Source organism: Phocoena phocoena, chromosome 11 (genome assembly GCF_963924675.1).
Source record: "Phocoena phocoena chromosome 11, mPhoPho1.1, whole genome shotgun sequence".
In the NCBI taxonomy this organism is placed as follows: domain Eukaryota; kingdom Metazoa; phylum Chordata; class Mammalia; order Artiodactyla; family Phocoenidae; genus Phocoena; species Phocoena phocoena.
In genome coordinates, this window is record NC_089229.1 from 68,869,247 (window position 1) to 68,881,561 (window position 12,315).

Genomic DNA, 12,315 nt, shown 5'->3' on the forward strand with positions numbered 1-12,315 from the left:
TAGCATTGACTGTTGACTTTGAAAAAAATCTTTTCTAGATCTTTGCATTTTCTCTTTAGATCTATTGTGCTGGCATGCACTTGCAGAACCCCAAGGAATATATATCATTGGTCAAAGGTGAAGAAGACAACTTTTCTGAAGTATATGGCTTTAGGTATATGCTGTGTTTTGCCTTATCTGTGCATTTTCATGGTCCTTCAAGAGAATTAGAAGTTCCAGAGTTCAGAGTGGTACTTGAATAGCTCCCAGTGTGACAAGTAATTTAGAAACAGGTAGACATATTATGACCTAAGCCAGATGTTGTCCATGCCTGTTCAATAATAAAGATTTGAGCATTAACATGTACTCACAGAGAGACTGACTAAGAAGGATAATATGGGTGAGCAGTGAGACAACAGAGGAGGGAAGAATTTAAGACCTGTGTGTATTTTCATAGAAGTCAAATTAATTCCAGTAATAAAAGCTAGGAGAACTACAGCTGAATTATTTTTCCACAAACTGGTCTTGACTTTCCCAGTGATCATTTTGTATTTCTTTGACATTTAACTTGTTGAGTGATTTTTCATTTCTTTCACATTTAACCTGTTGACCCTAAAATATTGAAGAGTGTGTCTTTTACCTTCCCACTTCCAAAGTTTACCATTTATCTGCTTTATGGTCTAATAATGGTATCTAATACTAAAATATTTTAATGTTGTTACAGACTGCAAAATCCATATGAATGTCCTTTTAATGGAAGCAGGAGGCAAGACTGTGAGTGTAAAAATGACTACTTGGCTGCTGGACACACTGTTTTCAGCAAAATAAGAATTGATCTTAATTCCATGCAAATTAAAAGTAAGTGCTGAATCTCTATTTGTAGAATGAAAAGTACCTGTTTGCTAATGCAAGTGTAACAATATACTATATGGTATATGTGGTAGCTAGGGTATAGAGAAGGGCCTAGCATTGTACAATAATTACTTAGAATTCTTTTTAAAAAGTTATTAGCTACATAGTTCCAGTGCAATGATACAAACCATGGGAACCCTTAATAAAATGTAGTGGTAATGACACTGTCATTAGTAAAGATAGTAAGGATACTGTCATAGTAAAGATCCTGCCCTTCCAAGATATAACAATCTACCTTAAAATCCTCAATTACATTAAAAATAAGGAAGTTAATATCCTCAATGTAGTTGTATAAGCTTTTTTGCAAGGGCTTAAAGTAATAATTAACATTAGCTTCAGGTGACAGTTTGTCTAGTATTTTCTTATACTTTATTTCATCTGATCTTTTTAACAACCCTATAATAAATAAGGCAAAATTTCATCACATTGTTGCAAGTGATGAAATTAAGATGCACTTATAGAATTAAGTGATTGGCCCAATTCATACAGTTAGTAACTGGCATTGCAGGGAGATAAAGTCCCACTCACAGATCCCAGATTATGGACCTGCTGCCTTTCTAGGAAGTAATTTATAGTACAGTCAAGTTAAAGTAAATATACTTTATGAAACCTAACATACACTGAGCATCAGGCAGTCTGCCCTCCTGAAAATTACATAGTGACATGAAAATGCAAAGAAGTTCATTTCAGAAGCAGAAACTCTAAATCACAATTGAATCACCAGTGCCTAGCACAGCACCTAAACCACAAAAAGAAACAAAACAATGTTTGTTGAGACAGTGAATGCATGAATACATAATCTCTAAATCAGTCATATGATGGTGAACTATTATTGTCAGTAATAGTGGCTACCATTTACTGAACACCCACAATTACTGCAGTGGGTAAGTGTTATAATGCTTTAGTTATGATCATAGACTCTGGAGTTAGATTGCTGGGTGTAAATTCTCTGCATCCAGTTACCAGTCATAATAAGATGCCTCTCAGGTTTTTTTTTTTCTGCTTTTTTTCCTTTTTTTTTTTTTTTTTTTTTCGGTTAGGATTAAGAGATAATACTTGTAACATATCTAGTAAATGCCTTGCGAGTAGTAGGTGTTCTATAAACAATGGTTATTTAATAATATATGTTGTGTCAGCATTGCTGAGTACATAATGGGCATTTGGGAACTTATTTGCTGTTTAGCAAGCTTTTATCTTTCATTAATTTATCAAACTTGCCATTTTGCCAGGCATTGGACTGGGCTCTGAAGATACAATGTTAAATGTATACATTTTCCACTTGCTTTCTCTTTTCCTTCCTCATACTTGTGTGCCAAAACTCCAGTCTTGATTAAATTAAACTTTTCACCTACTCTGCACTTGCACCATGAATCTTGCATGTGGCAAGTAATACACAGCCCTCCTGACTGATCTTACTTTAAATGCATGACTCCTGAGATTGCACGGACCCTGGTCCATTCCTCCCCAACTCTTCCCAATGCCTGACTCACAGCTTCTCCTCTGGCTTCAAACTTCGAAATTTTCTAATACCTCCACTCCAGTCATTCATTGCTGATGACCTAAACCTTGACCTATAGACTTTGCCTTCTCTCCTGGTCACTGTGGATGAACTATTTCTGCTGCCATCTGAGGCAACCCCTTCTACTTGTGCTCTGAGCTCCTTGCTTTGTACCAACTCAGGACCATTATTTCAGCAAACTTTCCTTTTTCTCTTACATCATCAATTCTTCTTCCATTTCTTTAACTCCAATGACAAATTCTTGATTTTCATTCCATTTGATCCATCAGCAGTCTTTGGTTTCCAGGACTTCTCACACTCATCATTTGGCTCCTGTCTTGGTCACTCTTTCTCCCATCTTTCTCACTGTTTCTCAACTTGGCTAGTTACTCTTCATTTTATACAACACTGAATATTGAAGAACTTCAGGACTCAGTCATTCCCTTAAGGATCTCTTTCAACTTATAGATTTCAAATACCATCTATTAAATGACAGTCCCAAATGTATATCTCTAATTCAGACTGCTGCCCTGAATTGCAAGATTCAACTCCCTACTCCACATACCCACATGAAATCTAATATGTTTCTGACAATGTATCCAAGACTGAACTTTCTTTTTTTTTTTAATTGGAGTATAATTGCTTTGCCATGCTGTGTTAGTTTCTGCTGTACAATGAAGTGAATCAGCGATATGTATACCTATGCCCCTCCCTCTTGGACCTCCCTCCCAGCCCCCATCCCACCCATCTAGGTTATCACAGAGCACTGAGCTGAGCTTCCTGTGCTTTATAGCAGGTTCCCACTAGCTATCTATTTTACACATGGTAGTGCATATATGTCATTCCTAATCCCACAGTTTGTCCCACCCTCCCCTTCCCCCACTGCGTCCACATGTTCATTCTGCGTCTCTATTCCTGCCCTGGAAATAGGTTCATCTGTACCCTTTTTCTAGATTCTACATATATGCATTAATATATGATATTTGTTTTTCTCTTTCTGACTTACTTCACTCTGTATGACAGTCTCTAGGTCCATTCACATCTCTACAAAGGAACCAGTCCTTCTACCCAAATTTTTACCATTTCAGTAAATGGCAACCATCAGCTTCTAGTTACTCTTGCTAAAGCATAGCAATGTCTTTAACTCCTCCCTTTATCTCACACCTACGTGCCATCCATCATCAAATTCTGTCAGGTGAATCATTAACATACATGCTGCTATGCACTGTATTGTGTCCTGCATAATTCATATGATGAAGCCCTAATCCCCAATGTGACAGTGTTTGGTCCTGGGGAGATAATTAGGTCTAGATTAGTTCATGAGAGTGGGGCCATAATTGTAAGATGAATGCCCTTATAAAAAAAGAGGAAAAGACACCAGCAATCTCTTTCTCTGCTATGTGAGGACACAGCAAGAAGACGATCTCCAAGCCAGGAAGGGGGGCTCTCACCAGAACTTGACCCTGTTTGCACCTGCACTTCTTTTGTTTAAGCCCCCCAGTCTGTGAGAGTTTGTTAGGGCAGCTTGAGCTAAGACACATGCAAAATCCCACTTTGCCATTATCTCATTTGCTATAACCGTGGGCCAAGTCCATATCATTTTTTTCACCTGGATTCTTATGCTTACTGACTGGTATTCCTGTTTACTCTGGTAGCACTCAGGTTCCTTTTCACCTTTTCCCCAACTCCTGACCTAGATTCTCTTCTCAATAGAGAATCCAGAGTGATCCCTTAAAACGTAAGCCATGTCTTATCTTATACATTATCTCATTTCATCTTTTTAATAACCCCAACCTCTACTCAAAACTCTCCAAATATCTCCCATCTAACTCATAACAGAATTAAAAATCCTGCCAATGGTCAATCAAACTCAATAAGACCTTCCCATCTCCATTACCTTTCTGCTCCTTCCCTCCACACTCCTCCCTTGCACGATCTGGCTCAGACACATTTGTCCCTTTGCTGTTTCTTGAATACATCAAGCATGCCCTCCACCCCTCCTTAAGGCCTTTGCACTTTCTGTTCTATCTGCCTAGAATGATTGTCTGTCGGGTTTACCCCTCAGTTTCTTCCTGAATACACCTTCCCAATAAATTCATCCTGGACCCTCTTCACTCCAAAACTCCCTTTCTTCTCATTCTTTTCCTGCTTTATTTTTTATTTTTTTCTATAGCATTGATCACCTACAACATATGATAATATCTACTCTATTACTTGTTTCTCTCTGGTAGCACTCAGGTTCCATCGGCCCCTATGTCATCCACTATTGTGCTCTTACAGTACTTATAATAATGCCCAATACGCAATAGGTTCTAAAGAAATATTTGCTGAATAAAAGTCAACTTTCCTCAAGAAACTATCTTAAGGAAATCCTGAAGACAAATTTGAATTAACCAAAGTGAGGAGAAGGAGTTTCAGGAGGAGACATCATAAACACAGCATGAAATGGTGAAGCATTTTGGTTCCACTAGAGAATAAGGAGTAGTCTAGTTTTGTCTAAGCATAAATTGAATGGAGGTTGGGGGATAGCCGCTTATTAGAGAAGTTCCCAGAAAGCAGATCATGAAGAACAACGTGTACTAAACTATACAGCTGAATTTATCTTTTAAGTTATGGGGACCTTTGGGGTAAAAGTATAAACAGGGGAGGGAACAGGCTCAGTTGGAGAGAGAACAAATTGCATCCATGAAGATATTTAGGAAGCTAATATAATAGTTCAGATAAAAGGTGATAAGGACCTAAATTAGGGACTTGGTTCAGAATAGAGAACCTGAGAGAAATATTAAAGAGGTACACTCTATGATTTTCCAACAGATGGAATATGGGGATTTGTGGCATGGAATGTTTAGAAAGAGTTCCAAAATAACTGGGTAGATGCTGATATAGTTCAATGAGATGAGAAATATAGCAGGGGGAATATGTTTGGAGAAAAAGATAATGCATTTAGCTTTGGACATGTTAAGCGAGAGCTATCTGTGGGTTATCCAGGGAGTGATGGAGGAGATAGTAGCAAAGGCTAATTTGAAAACTGTGTCAGTTTGCCCAGCCTAACCCTAAGTACCATGCATAAGCAGTGGTGTGTGGATAAATGTTTAACAACCAGCTCTTAACAATCAGGAAAAAAAAAGTTTGATTTGTAGGTTTTGCCAGTTTCCATGGGGTATATATTCCCACCATGGCCAATTTTAAGCTACCAACATGAGCTCATTATGCATGGAGTTGGGAAGAGACACACACAATTGGTTCTCATGATTTGGTACAAGCTGACTCTGGCACACCATGGAAGGCCTGCTGGCTTTGGAAGCTGCCCTTGGAGATATGATAAATATTTCCAGAAATGCTACCTTTGGGGATTGCCTCTAGGGGACTGGCGTCATCATGAGGGCATGCAGTGATCTTGCAGTCCTCCTGAAAGATACTTGAAACAACATTAGCAGAGGTGAGAGCCACCGACTGCATGAGCATTAGTTGGGATGTTATTTAAGTGATTCAAGCATGAATAAGTGATTGTACCAGCTAACCTTTAGGGTTCCTCCCAACCTATTTTTGAGCCAATGACTCTTTCTTTCTGATACTTTATATGGAATCCCCAGCATTGTTGCCAGTCAAGAAATTTTGCTAATAAGAATAACAAAAGTGAGATTAGAAAGAATGAAATAGTAATAGAAGAAATCAAAGAAAATGGCACACTTTTTACCTTCGTGTTTTTGAATTCTCTAAATGAATTGATATGCATACTCTCTATAAGTATGTATATGTTGCTTTATCATAATTTATCTTTAAATAATGTTTTTTCCTCTGTAATTTTGCTCCTTATGCCACTTTATCTATTTTAGCTATTCACTATGATGTAAAATATGATAGAGCATTTATTTAGCTTTTAAAACATATGGATTAGTTACAGATGTTCCTGTCATATTTTAGAGCAATTTATGAGGTGAACATTTTTATATTAAATAAAAATTTGAGAGCCTGATCTATATTATGTACTACAATTGTGCAACATTTTTGCTTAAAATTTTGGATTAGTTATATGAATGTATTTAAGAATGTAATATGAAGACTGCATGTTTTGCAATGAAGATGTGAAAACATACAATGTCTCAGTGCTAAAGAATTTCATTTATTATTTTCTAGCTACAGACCTTCTTTTTGCCCAGACAGTATTTGGAAACGCAGTTCCATTTGCCACAGCTGGAGATTGCTATAGTGCAGCCAGATGCCCACAGGTATTTCATAGTTGATTATTTTTTCTCACTGAGTAAAGTTAATACTGTTTCTCTTCATTCACTTTCTTGACCAAACATAAGTAAATAGAAAATTCAAACTTCTGACATGAAATTTATTTCAAAGGTTATAGATAAACTTTGGAGGAAAAGCATCTTTGCCAGTACCAGGTTTGTTTGAAGGGTGTAATAATAAGAATTTTAAATTGTTTAGATCCTGTTTCTCCTTCCATGATGCTTTATCACTGACAATCTTTCGACTTAGTCCATAGAAATGAATGGACATAAGTTACAAGGTAAAGGAATGGATCACAAACGTGACTTTCATACACTGCTGCTAACAACAGTTATATTAGCTGTTTGGGCCTGTAACATTCTCAGAATAACTTTCTATTACTGTGAAATAATACATTTCCATGTATTTATTCTTGTTTTTGTCCTTTCTTTTGCAGAGTTCTCTTTGCACACCCCTTTATGTCATTTTTGAGCTTTCCAGTACAAAGTGTGCTTCCTAGAAGAAATTTGCTGTCTCATTTTTTTAACATAGGATTTTATAAAGTCTGTGTGAATAACATTTTTTATGATAAGATACAGAGACATAAGCTAGGTGAATATACCATTATTAGGTAGATTTATAGATTAATGATAAATCCTGCCCAGGAGATAGTAATTATAATAATGATTTCATTTTGAAGATAACTAGCTAAGGGTTTGCCATAGCCCTCTCTTCTAAGAATTTCTCATTCACAGTTTTCATCCTATGACATAGAAAGTATGCTTATGCTAAAAAGAGAGGGCATTTTCTGTATTAGAGAAGGACACTTAAAGGAGTTCAAAAGACACTAGAACTACAGGCTGAAATGAATATGAAAAAAGTTAACTGGAATAAATATATAAATCTTAGGTCCATAAATGCAAGTAGAACCTGGCAACGTCATATAAAAAGACCAGGTGTTTTATTCAACCACCATGAGTTCAATATAACTAGTGTAGATCAAGTAGTAATTTTTTTTCTTTTTCTTTTTTTTCATATTGAGTTATTTTTATTGGCTGGCATAATACAAGGATTATTTTCCTCTTCACGGAACAAAATGTGATACCACATTTCTTTACAATTAAATTAAGGCTAAAGAACAACAAAGACATTATGGTTCATATGATGCATTGGAAACATATTGTCTGTGCTCCACTTGAGCAGAGGGTAGAATGCCTTTAATTTGTTGCTTTATGAAATGCCAGGTTTTCAGGGCAAATCCTATTAAGGGGTTTTAGTTCCTGCCTGATATTTTGCTTCTCTGCCAGCTGCCACTGCATTGGAGATACCTCAGGATTGTTCAGCCCATGGTTGGATTTGATTTAGAAATTAAAACTACCAAATTGGGGAAATGTGTCCATTCATTCTTTCTCATCTATTTATCCATCCAATATCTATCATATCTATAATAAGCTTATTATAATCATCTGCTTACTTGTCATTTCCCTCCACTAGTCTGTAAGCATCTGGTGAAACTGGTTCCTAGGTATATCTTCAATGCCTGATGTATTTACTGACTAAACAGTAAATATTTATTCAGTGTTTGAACTCTCAATGAGATTTTACTCTAGGAGAGAAGATAAAACATGTAAATTTAAAAAAAGAATATGTTGGATTGGGTGTGTGTGGGGGTGGCCAGAAGAGATTTATTGGAATTTTGAAGATAGAGATCCTAAATAGTACACTCATTAATGTTTTGGGGGGGAATGAACTATCTACTGACCATCTGTTTCTCCACCTACCTATCTAGTTACTTAGGTAGCACTTTAGTTCTTTATTCATAAGCCATAAACAAACCAAGCAAATCAATTGTTTTTTGTTTGTTTGTTTGTTTTGTTACATCACTCTGTTACTGGTCAAATCAGTCATACAATCAACTGGGTCATTCCGTCACTGGATAACTTGAATAATATATATATATATATATATATATATATATATATATATATATATATATATATATTTATTTATTTATTTATTTATTTATTTATACAGCAGGTTCTTATTAGTCATCAATTTTATACACATCAGTGTATACATGTCAATACCAATCGCCCAATTCATCACACCACCACCCCCACCACCCCACCGCTTTCCCCCCTTGGTGTCCATACGTTTGTTCTCTACACCTGTGTCTCAATTTCTGCCCTGAAAACTGGTTCATCTGTACCATTTTTCTAGGTTCCACATATATGCGTTAATATACGATATTTTTCTCTTTCTGACTTACTTCACTCTGTATGGCAGTCTCTAGATCTATCCACGTCTCAACAAATGACCCAATTTCGTTCCTTTTTATGACTGAGTAATATTCCATTGTATATATGTACCACATCTTCTTTATCCATTTGTCTGTTGATGGACATTTAGGTTGCTTCCATGTCCTGGCTATTATAAATAGTCCTGAATTGAACATTGGGGTGCATGTATCTTTTTGAATTATGGTTTACTCTGGGTATATGCCCAGTAGTGGGATTGCTGGATCATATGGTAATTCTATTTTTAGTTTTTTAAGGAACCTCCATACTGTTCTCCATAGTGGCTGTATCAATTTACATTCCCACTAACAGTGCAAGAGGGTTCCCTTTCCTCCACACCCTCTCCAGCATTTGTTGTTTGTAGATTTTCTTATGATGCTCATTCTAATTGGTGTGAGGTGATACCTCATTGTAGATTTGATTTGCATTTCTCTAATAATTAGTGATGATGAGCAGCTTTTCATGTGTTTCTTGGCCATCTGTATGTCTTCTTTGGAGAAATGTCTATTTAGTTCTTCTGCCCATTTTTGGATTGGGTTGTTTGTTTGTTTTTAATATTGAGCTTCATGAGCTGTTTATATATTTTGGAGATTAATCCTTTGTCTGTGGATTCGTTTGCAAACACTTTCTCCCATTCTGAGGGTTGTCTTTTCGTCTTGTTTATGGTTTCTTTTGCTGTGCAAAAGCTTTGAAGTTTCACTAGGTCCCATTTATTTATTTTTGTTTTTATATCCATTGCTCTAGGAGGTGGATCAAAAAAGATCTTGCTGTGATTTATGTCAAAGAGTGTTCTTCCTATGTTTTCCTCTAAAAGTTTTAGAGTGTCCAGTCTTACATTTAGGTCTCTAATCCATTTTGAGTTTATTTTTGTGTACGGTGTTAGGGAGTCTTTGGTTTCTTCAGTGATCTCTTGGTTATTTAGTAACGTATTGTTTAGCCTCCATGTGTTTGTGTTTTTTACGTTTTTTTCCCTGTAATTCATTTCTAATCTCATAATGTTGTGGTCAGAAAAGATGCTTGATATGATTTCAATTTTCTTAAATTTACTGAGGCTTGATTTGTAACCCAAGATGTGATCTATCCTGGAGAATGTTCATGCACGCTTGAAAAGAAAGTGTAATCTGCTGTTTTAGGATGGAGTGTCCTATAAATATCAATTAAATCTATCTGGTCTATTGTGTCATTTAAAGCTTCTGTTTCCTTATTTATTTTCATTTTGGTTGATCTGTCGATTGGTGTAAGTGAGGTTTAAAATCCCCCACTATTATTTTGTTACTGTTGATTTCCTCTTTTATAGCTGTTAGCAGTTGTCTTATGTATTGAGGTGCTCCTATGTTGGGTGCATATATATGTATAATTGTTATATCTTCTTCTTGGATTGATCCTCTGATCATTATGTAATGTCCTTCCTTGTCTCTTGTAACATTCTGTATTTTAAAGTCTGTTTTTTCTGATATGAGTATTGCTACTCCACCTTTCTTTTGATTTTCATTTGCATGGAATATCTTCCTCCATCCTCTCACTTTCAGTCTGAATGTGTCCCTAGGTCTGAAGTGGGTCTCTTGTAGACAGCATATATATGGGTCTTGTTTTTGTATCCCTTCAGCAAACTTGTGTCTTTTGGTTCGATCATTTAATCCATTCACATTTAGGGTAATTATCGATATGTATGTTCCTATTACCATTTTCTTAATTGTTTTGGGATTCTTTTCGTAGGTCCTTTTCTTCTCTTGTGTTTCCCACTTAGAGAAGTTCCTTTAGCATTTGTTGTAGAGCTGGTTTGGTGGTGCTGAATTCTCTTAGCTTTTGCTTGCCTGTAAAGCTTTTGATTTCTCCATCGAATCTGAATGAGATCCTTGCTGGGTAGAGTAATCATGGTTTTAGGTTCTTCCCTTTCATCACTTTAAGTATATCATGCCACTCCCTTCTGGCTTGTAGAGTTTGTGCTGAGAAATCAGCTGTTATCCTTATAGGAGTTCCCTTGTATGTTATTTTTCATTTTTCCCTTGCTACTTCTTTTTTTTTTTTTTTTTGTGGTACGCAGGCCTCTCACTGTTGTGGCCTCTCCCGTTGTGGAGCACAGGCTCTGGATGCGCAGGCTAAGCGGCCATGGCTCACGGGCCCAGCCGCTCCATGGCATGTGGGATCTTCCCAGACTGGGGCATGAACCCGTATCCCCTGCATCGGCAGGCGGACTCTCAACCACTGCACCACCAGGGAAGCCCTCCCTTGCTATTTTTAATAATTTTTCTTTGTCTTTAATTTTTGCCAGTTTGATTACTATGTGTCTCGGTGTGATCCTCCTTGGGTTTATCCTGTATGGGACTCTCTGCGCTTCTTGGACTTGGGTGGCTATTGCCTTTCCCATGTTAGGGAAGTTTTTGACTATAACGTCTTCAAATATTTTCTCGGGTCCTTTTTCTCTCTCTTCTCCTTCTGGGATCCCTATAATGCAAATGTTGTTGTGTTTAATGTTGTCCCAGGGGTCTCTTAGGCTTTCTTCATTTCTTTTCATTCTTTTTTCTTTATTCTGTTTCACAGCAGTGAATTCCACCATTCTGTCTTCCAGGTCACTTATCGGCTCTTCTGCCTCAGTTTTTCTGCTATTGATTCCTTCTAGTGTAGTTTTCATTTCAGTTATTGTATTGTTCATTTCTGTTTGTTTGTTCTTTAATTCTTCTAGGTGTTTGTTCTTTAATTCTTCTAGGTTTTTGTTAAATATTTCTTGCATCTTCTCAATCTTTGCCTCCATTCTTTTTCCAAGGTCCTGGATCATCTTCACTATCATTATTCTGAATTCTTTTTCTGGAAGGTTGCCTATGTCCACTTCACTTAGTTGTTTTTCTGGGGTTTTATCTTGTTCCTTCATCTGGTACATAGCCCTCTGCCTTTTCATCTTGTCTATCTTTCTGTGAATGTGGTTTATGTTACACAGGCTGCAGGATTGTAGTTCTTCTTTCTCCTGCTCTTTGCCCTCTGGTGGATGGGCTATCTAAGAGGTTTATGCAAGTTTCCTGATGGGAGGGATTGGTGGTGGGTAGAGCTGACTGTTACTCTGGTGGGTGCAGCTCAGTAAAAATTTAATCCACTTGACTGCTGATGGGTGGGGCCAGCCCCTACCTGGGCTATTTGATGGGGCTAATGGCAGGCTCTGGGAGGGCTCACACCAAGGAGTACTTCCCAGAACTTCCACTGCCAGTGTCCTTGTCCCCACGGTGAGCCACCGCTACCCCTTGCTTCCTCAGGAGACCCTCCAACACTAGCAGATAGGTCTGGTTCAGTCTCCCCTGGGGTCACTGCTCCTTCCCCTGGGTCCTGATGCACACACCACTTTGTGTGTGCCCTCCAAGGGTGGAGACTCTGTTTCCCCCAGTCCTGTCAAAGTCCTGCAATCAAATCCCAGTAGGC

At 37.4% G+C, this 12,315-nt stretch overlaps 1 protein-coding gene across 1 annotated transcript in view; it reads left to right on the forward strand.

The window, feature by feature from the left end:
• Positions 1-12,315, forward strand: part of ADAMTS20 (ADAM metallopeptidase with thrombospondin type 1 motif 20) — a 207,035-nt gene that overhangs the window by 177,020 nt on the left and 17,700 nt on the right. The window contains exons 35-37 of the mRNA XM_065887659.1: positions 60-154; positions 704-837; positions 6,527-6,618. Of these exons, the coding sequence (XP_065743731.1) occupies positions 60-154; positions 704-837; positions 6,527-6,618 (321 nt within the window). The remainder of the gene's footprint in view (positions 1-59; positions 155-703; positions 838-6,526; positions 6,619-12,315) is intronic.